The following is a 17,651-nucleotide window of genomic DNA, read 5'->3' as shown; positions in this document are numbered from 1 at the left end:
ATGATCAGTCTATAATTTTAATGGTAGGTTTATTTGAACAGTGAGAGACAGAATAACAAAAATATCCAGAAAAACGCATGTCAAAAATGTTATAAATTGATTTGCATTTTAATGAGGGAAATAAGTATTTGACCCCCTCTCAATCAGAAGGATTTCTGGCTCCCAGGTGTCTTTCATACAGGTAACGAGCTGAGATTAGGAGCACACTCTTAAAGGGAGTGCTCCTAATCTCAGTTTCTTACCTGTATAAAAGATACCTGTCCACAGAAGCAATCAAATCAATCAGATTCCAAACTCTCCACCATGGCCAAGACCAAAGAGCTCTCCAAGGATGTCAGGGACAAGATTGTAGACCTACACAAGGCTGGAATGGGCTACAAGACCATCGCCAAGCAGCTTGGTGAGAAGGTGACAACAGTTTCTGCGATTATTCGCAAATGGAAGAAACACAAAAGAACTGTCAATCTCCCTCAGCCTGGGGCTCGATGCAAGATCTCACCTCGTGGAGTTGCAATGATCATGAGAACGGTGAGGAATCAGCCCAGAACTACACAGGAGGATCTTGTCAATGATCTCAAGGCAGCTGGGACCATAGTCATCAAGAAAACAATTGGTAACACACTACGCCGTGAAGGACTGAAATCCTGCAGCGTCCGCAAGGTCCCCCTGCTCAAGAAAGCACATATACATGCCCGTCTGAAGTTTGCCAATGAACATCTGAATGATTCAGAGGACAACTTGGTGAACGTGTTGTGGTCAGATGAGACCAAAATGGAGTTCTTTGGCATCAACTCAACTTGCCGTGTTTGGAGGAGGAGGAATGCTGCCTATGACCCCAAGAACACCATCCCCACCGTCAAACATGGAGGTGGAAACATTATGCTTTGGGGGTGTTTTTCTGCTTAGGGGACAGGACAACTTCACCGCATCAAAGGGACGATGGCCGGGGCCATGTACCGTCAAATCTTGGGTGAAAACCTCCTTCCCTCAGCCAGGGTATTGAAAATGGGTCGTGGATGGTTACTCCAGCATGACAATGACCCAAAACACACGGCCAAGGCAACAAAGGAGTGGCTCAAGAAGAAGCACATTAAGGTCCCGGAGTGGCCTAGCCAGTCTCCAGACCTTAATCCCATAGAAAATCTGTGGAGGGAGCTGAAGGTTCGAGTTGCCAAACGTCAGCCTCGAAACATTAATGACTTGAAGAAGATCTGCAAAGAGGAGTGGGACAAAATCCCTCCTGAGATGTGTGCAAACCTGGTGGCCAACTACAAGAAACGTCTGACCTCTGTGATTGCCAACAAGGGTTTTTCCACCAAGTACTAAGTCATGTTTTGCAGAGGGGTCAAATACTTATTTCCCTCATTAAAATGCAAATCAATTCATAACATTTTTGACATGCGTTTTTCTGGATTTTTTTGTTGATATTCTGTCTCTCACTGTTCAAATAAACCTACCATTAAAATTATAGACTGATCATTTCTTTGTCAGTGGGCAAACATACAAAATCAGCAGGGGATCAAATACTTTTTTCCCTCACTGTATATGGGAACTCCTTCAAGACTGTTGGAAAAGCATTCCTCGTGAAGGAGGTTGAGAGAATGCCAAGTGTGTGCAAAGCTGTCGAGGCAAAGGGTGGCTACTTTGAAGAATCTAAAATATAGTTAGATTTTTAACACGTTTTTGTTACTACATGATTCCATGTGTTATTTCTAGTTGATGTCTTCACTATTATTCTACAATGTAGAAAATAGTGCAAATAAAGAAAAACCCTTGAATGAGTAGGTGTCCAAACTTGACTGGTACTGTATATAAAATAGTTCAAGCTGTAATTGAACTTGTACAGAATTGCATTAAATTATTTTCACATGTGTAGTGAGTTACGATTATTGGTCTCATGACTCAACCCAAGCATGACAGCTCAAAGACGTGACTAACAAGCAATCTTCCACATTGAAAAATGTTTTAATACACAATTACAGTATCTATGCTAGACTAGCTCCACAATACAGGCGGACAGTTACTCCAAGTGCCGGATGTCACAGATATTTGGATCTTTCATAAAATGTGGGTCCTTGTGGGTTACAGACATGAATCCTGTGGAGGAAAACATTACCAGTATTTATTATAGGAAAGACTGGATGATCAAAACATGGTCATTTTGAGCCAGACAAGTCTGTAGTACAATGTTATTACAAATCCTCTGGTCAGTAGTGATAGATGGCGCATTGAAGTTTCCAAAGAGAAACTATTACAGAGCAACCTCGAGGTTTAAAGCTGCTGAAGACTTGATCATATTGTTCACACATTTTCTCATGTGGCGTTATTCACTCTTTCTGTGCTTGTAGTTGATCCCACAACTTTAGTTCATTACAGAGAAAATTGCCATCACTTGCCATTGACTACAATGCATTATGAAAATGTGTCTAAAGTATGTTAAGAAAACACTCCAAACCAACTCATAGTACATCAGAATCCCATTCTGAATGTCTCTACACTCAATTTTGTAAAAATAATTTCACTGTCCCATAAATCCATATCTGCAACTTTTTGTTGTGGACATTGTTTTCAATGTACAGTCAATAATACAATGTGTGATTTGAGGGCATACCCATCGAATGAGCTTTCTTTATGGCTTTGCCGATCTCCCTCTGTTTCTTACCACATAGACCTGGAAAAGAATAAACACCTTGACACGACAGCCTCTGCTCTGATGTGTACATTTTCAGCACTTTTCCTGACCAAGTTCTCACCTGTTATGTGCCTGCCGTAAACTCTTCCTGTGTGTGGGGATACAAACTGGGACAGCAGCTATTGGAATCAAGTTTGGAGAAAAATTAGGCATATTATAAATAAACATTGGATACTTGCACATCACAGCAGTCTAATGACAGACCTGAACATTCTTGAAGTCCACTGTGATGTTACAGAGAATGCAGCCCTTCTGTGGTTGTTTGTATGGATTCTCCATCTGTAAAGGCTGGGGAGATAAACATTTAGGTAAATCCATACAACAAATGTAGTTGTCATAGACCTTGTAGTCAAATGACATATAGCTTCAAATCAAGTTAAAAAAAAGTAATAATTCTCTTGACATGTGGTGGAATGTTACTCCTTGAGCTAGCCCTTATCATGACTCCATGGCATGGATACAGTGGGTCATTCAATGTCCATTATGATTAGCTCAGGCACAAAGTGCAGACAGAGCGCCAAAGCCATCTAAATGCAAATAAGTCTCACACGACACAGTTTTGGAAACATTTATAACTTACTTACATAGAAGCGATAATTTATTGCTCAAATACAAAATATACACTTACTGATCGCAGTTTAGCAAAGTTGCTTCCATACAGTCGTGGCCAAAAGTTGAGACAAATATTAATTTTCACAAAGTCTGCTGCCTTAGTTTGTATGATGGCAATTTGCATATACTCCAGAATGTTATGAAGAGTGATCAGATGAATTGTAATTAATTGAAAAGTCCCTCTTCGCCATGACAATGAACTGAAACCCCAAAAAACATTTCCACTGCATTTCAGCCCTGCCACAAAAGGACCAGCTGACATGTCAGTGATTCTCTCGTTAACACAAATGTGAGTGTTGACGAGGACAAGGCTGGAGATCACTCTGTCATGCTGATTGAGTTTGAATAACAGACTGGAAGCCTCAAAAGTAGGGTGGTGCTTGGAATCATTGTTCTTCCTCTGTCAACCAAGGTTACCTGCAAGGAAACATGCCGTCATCATTGCTTTGCACAAAATGGGATTCACAGGCAAGGATATTGCTGCCAGTAAGATTGCACCTAAATCAACCATTTATCGGATCATCAAGAACTTCAAGGAGAGCGGTTCAATTGTTGTGAAGAAGGCTTCAGGGCGCCCAAGAAAGTCCAGCAAGCGCCAGGACCGTGTCCTAAAGTTGATTCAGTTGCGGGATCGGGGCACCACCAGTACAGAGCTTGCGCAGGAATGGCAGCAGGCAGGTGTGAGTGCATCTGCACGCACAGTGAGGTGAAGACTTTTGGAGGATGGCCTGGTGTCAAGAAGGGCAGCAAAGAAGCCACTTCAAGGAACACATCAGGGACAGACTGATGTTCTGCAAAAGGTACAGGGATTGAACTGCTGAGGACTGGGGTAAAGTCATTTTCTCTGATGAATCCCCTTTCCGATTGTTTGGGGCATCCGGAAAAAAGCTTGTCCGGAGAAGACAAGGTGAGCGCTACCATCAGTCCTGTGTCATGCCAACAGTAAAGCATCCTGAAACCATTCATGTGTGGAGTTGCTTCTCAGCCAAGGAAGTGGGGTCACTCACAATTTTGCCTAAGAACACAGCCATGAATAAAGAATGGCACCAACACATCCTCCGAGAGCAACTTCTCCCAACAATCCAGGAACAGTTTGGTGACGAACAATGCCTTTTCCAGCATGATGGAGTACCTTGCCATAAGGCAAAAGTGAAAACTAAGTGGCACGGGGAACAAAACATCAATATTTTGGGTCCATGGCGAGGTAACTCCCCAGACCTTAATCCCAATTGAGAACTTGTGGTCAATCCTCAAGAGGCGGGTGGACAAACAAAGACCCACAAATTATGACAAACTCCAAGCATTGATTATGCAAGAAGGCTGCCATCAGTCAGGATGTGGCCCAGAAGTTAATTGACAGCATGCCAGGGCGGATTTCAGAGGTCTTTAAAAAGGGACAACACTGCAAATATTGACTCTGCGTCAACTTCATGTAATTGTCAATAAAAGCCTTTGACACTTAGGAAATGCTTGTAATTATACTTCAGTATTCCATAGTAACATCTGACAACAATATCTAAAGACACTGAAGCAGCAAACCTTGTGGAAATTAATATTTGTGTCATTCTCAAAACTTTTGGCCACGACTGTAGTGTCATTGCTGGGGAGCGAAGCTTCATACCTCGGTTTGCCCAGTGTTATTTAAAATTCTGCAGGATGCAACATGGCTAAACTGCCTAGAGCAAGTGTATATTTTGTAATTGAAAGATTATTTCTCGCTGATGTGATAATGCACTTCTAATCGTTTACAAAACCACATCGCGAGGATTACTAATGTTCCTAAACGTTACAACAGAACGTCGGTATTTTGTAGTTCATTGATCCAGCTGTTTTGTATGCGAGATGGAGTGAGTCTCTAAAGCTGGGTATACCGTTCTCGAGAGCTATCCCTGAGCACTAAGGGTACATATAAATCAAGTTCTATTTGCATTTAAAAACGTAATCCTGGATCCATTTAGTCTATTGATAACGTTTTACTTAGTGCACTCTTTGAAAGGTAGCTATTAGCTAGCTACCTAACATTAATAGGTGGCTTTAAAATGGCTTACCATGTCATCGTTCTTCTTGACTACATTAGACGAGCCTGACAGACTTCTGAGACATTGTTCTGTGATAAAAAGTAAAGCAAACATTAACTCACACAAAAGAGGTTGCTCTGGCCAGCTAAATAGACGACATGTGGTTGGCTAGTTAATGATGGATGGCATAGCTAGAGGTTAACTAACGCTAGCTAACGTTAGCTATCCATTTAGCTAATAGGTTATCTTAGTGATTATACACGTCAGTATAATCATGCTTGTATCACTAGCAATGCAATTAATTCAAAACATAGAACAGCATTCTTACGTGTGCCTCCAAGTTGTGAAAATGTAAATTGTAAAGATCGAATGCTTCGGACAGCAAACATTTTTGACCTGCGAAGGAAAGATCCGGAAGCTATTTGACGTAATCTTCTTCTATGAGATTTAACAGCGGTTGATATCCAATTTGTTGCATTACCGCCATCTACTAGACTGGAGTACAACTCCCTTATACTTTACTTGAAAAATAATGTACTAAATAAATACCCTACCATCTAACACTATACTCACTAGTTTCAAAATTATATAAAATAAAATGAACACCTCCCTACTCCAAAAATTAAATGTATTTATTCCTACCTCATGCCATCACCCTGAAAGGATGGGACATAACCACTTAATACATCATGTAACTCTTACACACCCAAATACCTCTCAGCAGCTGCCACCACAACCTCCATTTTCTGAGACTTCCCGAACCAACCCTGCAGTATAATTAATAACCACTGCTATAAAAGCTAAAAAATCCAATCTTACTGAAACATATTTTACTTTTTGGCCTATCCCTCTGTACTGGTATATCTCTACTACTCTTACCACTCCTCCCCCCTTAACCCATCTTTCTTCACTGTCTCAGCAGATGACATCTTCTGCTCTACTCTAACCCTGGAAACCTCAAACTGCCTCTCTCGCACGGGACATGTCTGATCCCCAGCACAATGGGCACCCCTACAATTAACACATTCCACTACTTTCCCCCAATACTACACATTCCTTTGTCTCATGCCCTTCTGCACATTTCTCACACCTTGGACCCTCCCTCCTACACACTGCTGCCACATGCCCATAAGCTTGACACCTGTAACATCTTAACGTACACGGCACATACGCTCGTACAGGATAATTTATATATCCTAACTTCACTTTGTCAGGCAAAGACTGAACTTCAAAACTCAAAAGAACAGACAATGACTCTTCTGTTTCTCCACTCTCGCCACCCTGTCTGCGTCGCTTTAAACGACGAGCATCACATACACCGGGAATATTTGCCCTCAGTTAGTCAACGTTTATATCTACTGCTACCCCAGTTATCACTCCTTTCATTGGTGCCTTTTTTCTTGAGATCGAAACACTTCACTTTACTTACCCCCATTCGTTTTACTTGGAGCGCATTCTTCCTCAACAGAAACACAAACAATTATCACTAGACCACTTCAAGTTACCCTCACCGATTCCACATGACCCAACTCTTTTCACCCACCGTGAAACCGCAAATGGGTCAACCGAATGGCAAGAGTCCACTTTTTCCATAAACTTCACTCCTACTGTCAGACTCTTCTTCATCCTGATCCTCGGTGCATACCTCGGTCTCCGATAACTTTACCGCACCTACCACCTCCAGATACTTCATCCTAATTCACTTCAATTACTCCTGTCTTCAGCTCCCTCTGCTTACACTTTCTACCATTCTTCTTTGACAAGCAAGCTCCCTTTTCCCCGCAATTTTTCTCCGACTCAAGCTCACCCTCTTCTTCCCTCACTCTCTTAGACCTCTACTCCCTCTCTTTTCCCCTCCATTCCTCCTCCGTTTGTCTCGGCATTGCTTTCCACATGCGAATAATTAACACGAAACATTACCCCATAGAGGCGCACACCCCTCTATCGACCAGCGAGTAACGTTGAACAATCTCAATTGCAGAGCCAAAATTGAGCTCTGTCTATTTGACGTAATTTCCTGTTCACGTTTATATGTTGGCCCATGATCAAACGTTCCTCCCAAAATGAATGTATTTTCGAAGTGATAGTTTGTACAATTTCCACATAACAAATCTAAAACTTCCATAGAATATAATGAATCTAATATTCAAATACATTACGGTACAATTAGACTGATTGTATCAATAGGTCGGAAAAAAGTTCCGTTCTCCACCCGACTCAATTTATAGTTACTATCTTTACTCGTCTCTGATTGGCTAATACGTTAGACTCATGTTTACAAATTCATAATTGTCGTCTGTATTGTATGTATCCGGTTAGTTACTCTTCAAAATGTATTCTCTAGTTTATATTTTGTATTCGCGGTTGTTAAAGACGATTTAATAGTAAGTCAAGTTTTAACCATGTCTAGTCAATTTAGCTACTTTCAGCTAACGAAAGACTGTTGAGTTTGCTCACTTAACATTTAGCGTTAAGTTAGCCAACGTTAACGTCAGCTATCTATTTTTTTTCAAGATAGCTAGCCAACTCACTCAGTCAGCCAATTTGACTCAGTAGCAAATTAATTGAGGAGCTCACCCTGTCAGCCAACATGATTGTATTGTATTTACTAACGTTACTTAGCTAGTAGCTCGTTAGCATGCCAACATAGCTGGAATGCTACTAGTGTTTGCTTAGGCTAACGTCAGTGACCTCACCGACAGAGTCAGGTTTGACAATGAGTGCCGAAATCAAAGTAAAACGACTGTCCTCGAGGAAGCGGTCCAGGGATAGACGAATAAGTAATCTCACGCCCGCAAGGAAAAGGACCAGTGCTTCTGGACGACAATGTCCTGACAACACGGGACAGATAGAGCTTTCCAGAGCTATGGACCAATCCATGGATGCAAAGTTCAGTGAGGTGGGTAGCTAACTAATATCACAATGGTGCATTATACAGTTCATGTGGTCTGATGATTTTACTGTAATTTCAACATGATATTGAGTGAGTTACAAGTGCATTTACTGTTTCTTAACGTTGCTTTTTTGCAGTACTGCAGTGACACTGAGGACCTATTTGGGGACTATGACAGTATTGTAAGTGACAGCTCTTCCCTGGCAAAGCTTGATAGAGTGGGGCAGAACATGAGACCGCATGACATTGACCATACAACCAGCAGCAGATGCCCTGTGGTTCTGCTTGCTGGGAACCCTGACTTCACCTCACTGAAGTCTTCAACAGACAACTGTCCGAAACAATCATGTGATGACTCAATGACAGAATCATTCCTGGAGGGCTTCACGGATGATGCTTTCCTAGACATGCCAAGCTCACAACTCGCTTTTCTACAAAATCCTCAAACAGCAGACAGGAACTGCTGTACAGATGAGGACAAAACCTCCATGCCTATGAGACATCCTGAGAAGTCTGTCAGCACTGAAGATAGAAATGAGAGGCATATCGCCCCCAAGGCAAGGAAGAGCGTGTCCGATCATCTGAAGAGAGCTATGATGGCTAATGCAGCAACTCCTTCTAGTGTCTCCCGGACTGCAGTGCAGAAGGAGGCCGTAGTTACAGAGGAGATCAGTGTTGCCATGCAGGCTATGGAATCTGTCTCCATGGCGACAACAGACCGGGGGCCTTTCTTTGGTCTTCCCACCAAAGTGAAGGAGCTGATATGCAATCTCAAAGGAATCAAAGATTTATATGGTGAATGGATTTCTATTCCTTTTCCCTGTCTAATTGCATGTCCTCACTAGTTCTGCATCAACTTTAACATGGCTATGTTTTCAAAGTGTCTGGTTGTCTTGCTAAGTGTGAGTAATTTGAGCTCTTGCCCTGCTTCATATTAGAGTATCATCAATAACAATGCTCTCTTATATTTCAGAATGGCAGAAAACTTGTCTAAACCTGGACTCAGTTCAGCAGAGGAGAAACCTCATCTACTCTCTTCCCACCAGTGGTGGGAAGACTTTGGTGGCTGAGATTCTTATCCTCAAAGAGCTTCTGTGCAGAAAGAGGGATGCCCTTTTCATCCTGCCTTACGTATCTCTAGTGCAGGAGAAGGTATTGTGGTCATTGTTTTGTTTACGAAATGTATATAATTCCTCTTTCATCCAACTGTACAAAGGGATTATAATTAAACGGTCCTGTGTGGCTCAGTTGGTAGAGCATGGCGCTTGCAACGCCAGGGTTGTGGGTTCATTCCCCACGGGGGGACCAGGATGAATATGTATGAACTTTCCAATTTGTAAGTCGCTCTGGATAAGAGCGTCTGCTAAATGACTTAAATGTAAATGTAAATGTAAACATTTTTGTATGTCAATGGCAAATCTGAGCTATGTATTTTGAATGCATTCCCAGGTTCGAGGGTTGGCCAGTTTTGGCCTGGAGCTAGACTTCATGGTGGAGGAGTATGCTGGCAGTAAGGGCAGGTTCCCTCCAGTGAAGGGAAGGGGCAAGAGGTCCCTGTACATTGCCACTATAGAGAAGGCACACGGCCTGGTAAACTCCCTCATAGAGGCCAACAGACTGGACAATGTGGGGCTGGTGGTTGTGGACGAGGTATGCAAATATCTTATTAAATCTGAGATGTTATCTTTACAAAACATAGAATAGCCACTCACGAGACACAATAAATGTATCTGTTGATGCCTTGTGTATTTGACAGAATCAATTATATTGTACTGTAGTATCCAATTATTTATGCCACTCCATTTCTCTTCTTATTAGCTCCACATGTTGGGTGATGGTAGCAGAGGAGCTATCATTGAGATGACTCTAGCCAAAGTGCTCTATATCAGTAGTAAGTGTGACTGCTATTTTACTCTCATCATATTCATTGTGAAGGAAGATGTTTTGAAAATGTGTGGGAAACTGATTTCCTTCTTTACAGAGTCAACTCAGATCATTGGAATGAGTGCTACTCTGGGCAATGTCCAAGATCTACAGAAGTTTCTGAAGGCAGAGAACTACACTAATGACTTCAGACCGGTATGATATTCCCTAACCATAGGTTTGATCTACGCAATGCTATTTGATCCTCTGTGGTATGCCTCCTTGTTTGTGAGAGTCCACATACAACATGAAAATCGCCAATGTATTCTTTGAAAGCTTAAACCAATAGAAGCTGGACTGCGTGTTGTGTACTCCATTGTCTCTGTGATGGTTGGCCACTGATAGCCATGGTGTTTCAGGTTGAGCTGAAGGAGTATGTGAAACTGAAGGACAGCATATACGAGGTGGACCCCAAGGAGGAGGAGTGCTTCAGGTTCTCTCGACTCCTGAACTTTAAGGTATAATCATCCGTTTGATTTGAAGAGCCATCAGTTATATATATTTAAAGATATACTGGACTCCAGTGCCAGGCAGTCAGCTTTTGAAGGCTGACTCACATTGTATTTGAAGTCTTAGCACCTGTCTAATTCTTCTGTTTTCCAGTACTCCAGTGCCATGCAGAAGATCGATCAGGATCATATTGTTGCCTTGGTGACTGAGGTCATTCCAAGCCAGTCTTGCCTTGTCTTCTGTCCCACCAAGAAGAACTGTGAGAACGTGGCTGGGATGATCTGCAAGTACCTGAAAGAGTAAAAAGACATCTTTATATTTCTCTTCTCTGTACTCCAAATCATGGTCAGTCGGTCCAGTGGTTGTGATTGTGTGGATTGTGATTGATACAACATGCCACTTCTTCTTGAATTCTCCAGGGACTTTATCCAGCACAAGCAGGCAGAGAAGGCTGTGTTGCTGGAGGAGCTGAGGAGCAGTGGGAACGGCTCCCTGTGTCCGGTGCTCAAGAAGACGGTGCCGTACGGCCTGGCTTACCACCACAGTGGGTTGACCAGTGAAGAGAGGAAGCTGGTGGAGGAGGCCTACTCTGCAGGGGTTCTCTGTCTCCTCACCTGCACCTCTACGCTGGCTGCAGGGATCAACCTACCTGCTCGGAGGCAAGTCAAAGCAAGGAAGCATAACCTGTCCGACTACTTTACTGCTTCTAAGGAGACAAGGATCAGCTTTTTTCACGAGACATGTCACAACAGAATTTGCATCTCTGTGTTAGATAGTGACATTTATTGTAGACTTGATTGGATCCATCATTGTGTGTTTGGACCAGAGTGATTCTGCGTTCTCCGTACGTGGCGGCAGACTTCCTGAAGAGGAGCCAGTACAAGCAGATGGTGGGGAGGGCTGGACGGGCCGGGATAGACACTCATGGAGAGAGCATCCTCATCCTACAGGACAAAGACAAGGTCTTGGTAAATAACAGCTACAACCATAACAGTAAACCTATGTATGTAGTGACATCCGGTCCTTTATGTTTCCACGCTCTGACATTTTGTAGCAGACTCATCTAGTGCATTGATCCTGTCCACCCTTTTGTATTTTCAGGTCAAGAAGCTTGTATCCGCACCAGTGGAGATCTGCATAAGCAATCTAATGCACAGTGACGGAAAGGGTGTCCTGAGTCTCATCCTATCCGTTATTGGATTAAATGTACTTCTGAAAAATATCCATAAGTGAATTACAAAAAAATCCAGTTCCCTTTTTAAAATGTCTCATTTTAGCAAAGAACTTGGTCTTATCAAATGTTATTGGTCACATACACGTGTTTAGCAGATGTTATTGTGGGTGTTGTGTTTCTAGCTCTGACAGTGCAGTAATATTTAACAAATAATATCTAACAATTTCACAACATATACCTAATACACACAAATCGTAGTAAAGGAATGGAATTAAGAATATATTAATGAATGAATTGATGATACTGTTTTTGACGGTTTTCTTTTGTCTCCCTTCAGATCACGAACAGCTTAGAGCAGATCAGGGACTTCATGAGTGGCACGTTGCTGTCTGTCCAGGAGAAACAGGTGTGCTTGGAGAGGAGCCTGTGGGAGGTGACACAGGAGTGTGTTGAGCTGCTTAAAGAGAAAGGCCTCGTCACCGTTTCCACGGAGCCACAAGATGGGACTCTGCAAGTCACCAAGCTAGGAAGAGCTACTTACAAAGGTGAACTACTCTCAAACTCGCCAGAACTGGTGTTAATTTCTTTTCTATTACCATACAAGGAAATTGTTCATAGTAATCCATTTAAATCCTGTTACAGAGACATGTTTTTTTTCTATGAGTCAATACTACAGTGTTTAGTGTATCTGACCTCTCCTCCTCAGGCTCAGTGGATCTGACCTACTGTGACCTCCTGTATAGAGACCTGTCTAAAGGCCTGGAGAGCCTGATGCTGAACAGTTTCCTCCACCTCATCTACCTGGTCACACCCTATGACATGGTCTCCCAGTGTAAGCCTGATTGGATGGTCTATTTCAGACAGGTTAGAGCCCAGGCCTTGTGTGCTTCTTGGTTGTCTACATTAATTAAACGTAGATTGGTAGATAAAATACCTAAAATTTAGTTTTTATCCATTTCTGATGTGTTTAATGAAAATATCTAATAATGAAGTACATGTTGTATATATAAAATTGTTTTGTGCAATAGTTTGTCTTCTGCAGTATTTAGTACAACAATTATTGTGTAAGAGTTTGTTTTGCTTATCAATTCCAGTTCACAATGTTATCAGCTGTGGAGCAAAAGATGTGTGCAGCAGTTGGTGTGTCTGAAAGTTTTGTTGCTAGAAAGGCTGCTGGACAGAATGTCAAGAAGGTAAGAGTATTGAGGAAGCATGGCATGATTTAAATACTGTTAACTCAATAGTGTCATATTTTCACAGTTCCTTAGGTTGAGAGACTATCATTGGCTTGAGGTATTATGAGGGTTTATACTTGAGTACGTTGGCTTAAAAAAACCATTATGTTCATCTCTAGATTAATCCAGATTTTTTTTAAAGATTTTTTCTCTCCTTTTAACCCCTAGATGGAAGGCAGACTTAACTAATTTAAGTCATGAAGATAATGAACCCTAAATATCTTGTGACGTGAATTCAAATCTGCTCTCTACATCTGCTCTACAGCTGATCATTCATGTAATAAATGTAGCAACACTGCAGTGAGCCAGTTCTGTGCCATTCTGTTGTACTATGCTGTCCTTGCCATAGAAGTAGGAATAATTCTACTTCTATGGTCCTTCCCCTCTGCTCTGTTCCCCCAGAATGTTGACCAGGTGGTGGTGAGTCGGCTGTACCTGGCCCTGGTACTACTGTCCCTGCTGAAGGAGACTGACCTGTGGAGTGTGGCTGACCGGTTCCAACTCAGCCGGGGCTTCATCCAGACACTACTCAGCTCTTCCTCAGTATTCTGCTCCTGCGTGCTGCACTTCACCGAGGTAGCTACCAGCATAGATGTCATATATGATATTATTGGGTCCCGTCCAAACAGAGCCACATCCTAGACTCTTAGCAGTGTTTCACAGAGGTGCCCTGAAAATACAAAAGCTTTGTTACTTCAGTCCTCCATTTTTACATTTTAGTCATTTAGCAGACACTCTTATCCAGACCGACTTACAAATCAAATTGTATTTGTCACATGCACCGAATACAACAGCTGTAGACCTTACAGTGAAATGCTTAGTTACAAGCCCTTAACCAACAATGCAGTTTTAAGAAAAATACATAAAAAATTTAGAAATAAAGTAACAATTAAAGAGCAGCAGTAAAATAACAATAGCGAGGCTATATACAAGGGGTGCCGGTACAGAGTCAATGTGCGGGGGCACCGGTTATCGAGGTAATATGTACATGTAGGTAGAGTTGTTAAAGTGACTTATGCATGGATAATAACCGAGAGTTGCTTGATGTTCAGTAGTCTTATGGCTTAGGGGTAGAAGCTATTTAGAAGCCTCTTGGACCTGGACTTGGCACTCCGGTACCGCTTGCCGTGCGGTAGCAGAGAGAACAGTCTTTGACTAGGGTGGCTGGAGTGTTTGAACATTTTTAGGGCCATCCTCTGACATCGCCTGGTATAGAGGTCCTGGATGGCAGGAAGCTTGGCCCTAGTGATGTACTAGGCCGCACGCTCTACCCTCTGTAGTGCCATGCGGTCGGAGAACGAGCAGTCGCCATTGTAGAATGGAGCCAGAGAGGATGGCTGACGTTTTACGTGCTCCTAACCAACTGTGCTATTTTGTTAGTTTTGTTTGCGTTTGTTTTTATGTCTTGCTATAATTTTTCTTTAATGAGTCCGACGGTAAGGATATACTGCTTTCCTGGGAACAGGCCCAAATCCCCGTCATTTGCGTAAAGAAAAGACGGAGAAAAAGGGGGCGGAGATCGGGCTGCCATCTGAGAATTCATAGGCGAGCGAGTAAACTGCAATCAGTTCTATTGGCCAATGTGCAATCATTGGAAAATAAAATCGGTGACTACCTGACTAACGGTTAAGTGCCTTGCTCAAGGGTGCATTGACAGATTTTTCACCTAGTTGGCTTGGGGATTGGAACCAGCAACCTTTCGGTTACTGGCCCCACGCTCTTAACGTCTAGACTACCTGCCGCCCACTTCTGAGAATAGCTCCTAAAGTTGTATGTTCTTTTGCTTTCTCTTTTGATCCCAGTGATCTCACTGTGCCCTCTTTCTCTTTTGACCCCAGTGATCTCACTGTGCCCTCTTTCTCGTTTGACCCCAGTGATCTCACTGTGCCCTCTTTCTCGTTTGACCCCAGTGATCTCACTGTGCCCTCTTTCTCTTTTGACCCCAGTGATCTCACTGTGCCCTCTTTCTCTTTTGACCCCAGTGATCTCACTGTGCCCTCTGTGTTATCAGGAGCTGGAAGAGTTCTGGCCCTTCAAAGCTCTCCTGACTGAGCTTACCCGCAGGCTGACCTACTGTGTCCAGGCCGAGCTCATCCCTCTCATGGAGGTAGCAGGAGTCATGGAGGTCAGACTTTAAAAAAAATCTCAATTCATTTTTTAGGCATTATAGCATCATGATTATGTCCTAACCTGGCAACAAAAGGTCCATAAAAACATATCCACATCTTGGTATTCAGTCATAAGAGTTATTGTCCTAGCCAAAGTTTTCTGGCATTGTTCCAGATGTTTTTTGCATGCTTGTAAACCCTTTTTATCTGCTTTTGACAGAGAAGAGCCAAGCTGCTGTACAATGCTGGATATAAGACACTGGCTCATCTGGCCAATGCTGACCCAAACGTTCTCGCCAAGACTGTGGAGAACCTCTTCAAGAAGCAAGCCAATCAGATTGTTGCTTCGGCAAAAGTATGCCTGTTGTCAAATGCCTAGTATACGTACAATTGTGCTGTTGTTTCCTTCCTAAATCCATATAGAGTGAATACAAAAAAGGGTTATAGAAAATTGGATTGAGATGTGATGAGCATTTGCAGAAGTTGTACTCTGTTCGATCATTGTCCTCCTGTGGCGTCTGTTTTCAGATGCTGCTGAATGAGAAAGCTGATGCCCTTCAGGAGGAGATGGATGACTTATTGATGATGCCTCTTGATCTCCTCTCTTTGTAAAATGTTGCTGCAGTGGATTTATTGTGTGAAGAATACTTTTATTTAGCTTGGTGTGTTAATATTGTTTAGTGGTGTATCATTGTTTATCGGAGTGATATTATAAAATGTATTTTTGGGATGTGGAAGATTTCTTCATTTTTTTTTTAAAGTTGTTTTTTGATCCCATAGAGATGAATAAGATGCTTCTGTGAGCATCAAAATCATGAAAGAATTCACACTCAGTGATTTAATTGGTCACTTATATAACAGCATGTGAATAATTTGACAGGCTTCCAAATGCTTGGCCCAATATCAGTGAGTAGTGGGACATAGTAAAGTAGTTATTGTAACCCTAATTTCTTGACTTATTGATCTATAACCTTCACTTTGTCTTGGTTCTATGATAAAGAAGCAGGTTACAATTAAGTTATTTTCTATAGTTTAATCTTTTCAAGTAGCAGCGGCAAGTTCTACAACAGGTTCAGTGGAAAGTTGTCATTCAGGGCAGGTGGGGAAGAGACCCACCTGTTTTGAGCCCCACCTATTTAGCCTGTTTTGCATGTTATTTTGGCATTAATACATGTCACATATCAGTTTGCAAACAATGTAAAAAATTAAATAATAATTGAGTTAATATAGCCGCAGACAAACATGGTCTCTTTTTTTGCTTTCTTGAGTAAGGCAGCTCCAAAATGCAGGTGTTTCAGCCTATTTCAGTGCTTTCTGTGGTGGTGGGGTAGCCAGCGGCAAATATGGAGTGTAGGGGTTGGTAATGTTCTCTAGTTTTGCTGTGATTGGCTCTGTTCTGTCACTCATGGGGACACTACTTCTCACTGCAAAATCTAAGGGTATATCTTGAAAATTCAAGCCCCTTGGATGCTGCCATGGAGTTACATTAGAAGTGCCCATCCAAGAAGGCTCAAGGTCATTGACCAGAGATAAAATTATGTGGATCATGTTATATCTACAGTAGCTTTGATTGGACTGATCATGTCAACATCATACTTTCAAAATCTTAGCTAGCAGTCATCATGAATCAAGTTGACAATCTACTGGCAAATCCTTGTCATATGAAGAATCATAAAACACGGGACGAGATGTTAAAACTGTCCATTGTGCCAATAGATGGTATGCACTCACATGAGATTTGCCGTGATGTTGACAGAGTGGCATGGGAGGTTTATTTCTTAGACTGGGTTAAGATGTCAATTTTGGGACACATCCTCAGTAGTGTGCCTTCGAATCAGTGGATGTTTCGGCCTTTAATCACTAAACACCCTCATCAAAGGTGGCCAGCTAAAGGGTGATCAAGCCTTAGCTTGTGTCCCATGCCCAATTAAGATTTCCCACGGGACTATGCAAGGCAGGGGCGTCCTCTTCCCTGAGCCAGCCCTACAGCTGACCGCATACCTCATATGCCCTCCTCAAGTTGGAGGGATCTGAATTGGGTTCTCAGGTGGGGGTGGGGGGTCATGAAGTTATAGCCCAGCAAGGGTCCTTCCGTTTGATCCAGATCCACTGGCTGCCTCTTTCAGCTGCTTGAGAAACTGCTCTGACGGTCTGCCGCAGAGCCTGTCCATGGAGTCCAAGTTCTTTCAGCAACCTGATGGTGGAAGAAGCCACGAATCCTCTGTATCCCACTTCAACTGGCCAGACTTTTGCATTCCAGCCACGCTGAGTTGCGTCTGCTGCCAACTCTGTGTAACGCAGTTTCTTACGCTCGTAGGCCTCTTCAACAGAGTTTTCCCACGGGACTGTGAGCTCTATGATGTACACAGCCTTTCGTGAAGGGGACCAGAGTACCATGTCTGGCCTAAGGTTGGTAGAAGCAATCTCAGGTGGAAAAATGAGTTGCTGGCCAATATCGACAAGCATCTTCCAGTCCCGGGCCATGCCTAGGTGTCCAGTTTCTGGCTTTGTAGGAGGATGCTTGGGCCTTTTCTGTCCCTCCCGGA

The 17,651-nt window shown here is 42.6% G+C and overlaps 2 protein-coding genes across 7 annotated transcripts; one reads left to right on the top strand and one right to left on the bottom strand.

The window, feature by feature from the left end:
• Positions 1-1,946: 1,946 nt before the first annotated feature.
• mrps18c (mitochondrial ribosomal protein S18C) lies at positions 1,947-7,462 on the bottom strand. 5 transcript variants are annotated; one of them, XM_071350241.1, is made up of 7 exons: positions 7,243-7,363; positions 5,651-5,718; positions 5,353-5,411; positions 2,897-2,980; positions 2,754-2,811; positions 2,612-2,671; positions 1,947-2,097 (listed from the first exon to the last, which is right to left on the bottom strand). In XM_071350241.1, exons 1-7 carry the CDS (start codon positions 7,245-7,247, stop codon positions 2,021-2,023), a joined length of 411 nt encoding a protein of 136 aa, XP_071206342.1. In that variant the 5' UTR covers positions 7,248-7,363; the 3' UTR covers positions 1,947-2,020. The 5 variants fall into 5 exon arrangements, with proteins under 5 accessions (XP_071206342.1, XP_071206343.1, XP_071206340.1 ...); XM_071350242.1 differs by having other exon boundaries at positions 7,130-7,324; XM_071350239.1 differs by having other exon boundaries at positions 6,866-7,301.
• Positions 7,463-7,575: 113 nt separating this feature from the next.
• helq (helicase, POLQ like) lies at positions 7,576-16,334 on the top strand. Of its 2 annotated transcripts, none has more exons than XR_011668763.1 (18): positions 7,576-8,221; positions 8,353-9,010; positions 9,189-9,367; positions 9,665-9,865; positions 10,034-10,106; positions 10,197-10,294; positions 10,498-10,596; positions 10,742-10,887; positions 11,008-11,247; positions 11,415-11,556; positions 11,690-11,794; positions 12,100-12,307; positions 12,469-12,594; positions 12,857-12,955; positions 13,400-13,573; positions 15,009-15,122; positions 15,326-15,460; positions 15,634-16,334. XR_011668763.1 is itself a non-coding variant. In XM_071350236.1 (18 exons), the coding sequence occupies exons 1-18, from the start codon at positions 8,039-8,041 to the stop codon at positions 15,715-15,717; spliced, it is 3,096 nt and encodes a 1,031-aa protein (XP_071206337.1). In that variant the 5' UTR covers positions 7,584-8,038; the 3' UTR covers positions 15,718-16,334. The 2 variants fall into 2 exon arrangements, 1 of the variants encoding a protein (XP_071206337.1); XM_071350236.1 differs by having other exon boundaries at positions 7,584-8,221; positions 12,469-12,626.
• The last annotated feature ends 1,317 nt before the right edge of the window (positions 16,335-17,651 follow it).

Source organism: Salvelinus alpinus, chromosome 18 (genome assembly GCF_045679555.1).
Source record: "Salvelinus alpinus chromosome 18, SLU_Salpinus.1, whole genome shotgun sequence".
Classification (NCBI taxonomy): Eukaryota; Metazoa; Chordata; class Actinopteri; order Salmoniformes; family Salmonidae; genus Salvelinus; species Salvelinus alpinus.
This window is presented reverse-complemented; position numbering and strand designations above follow the sequence as displayed.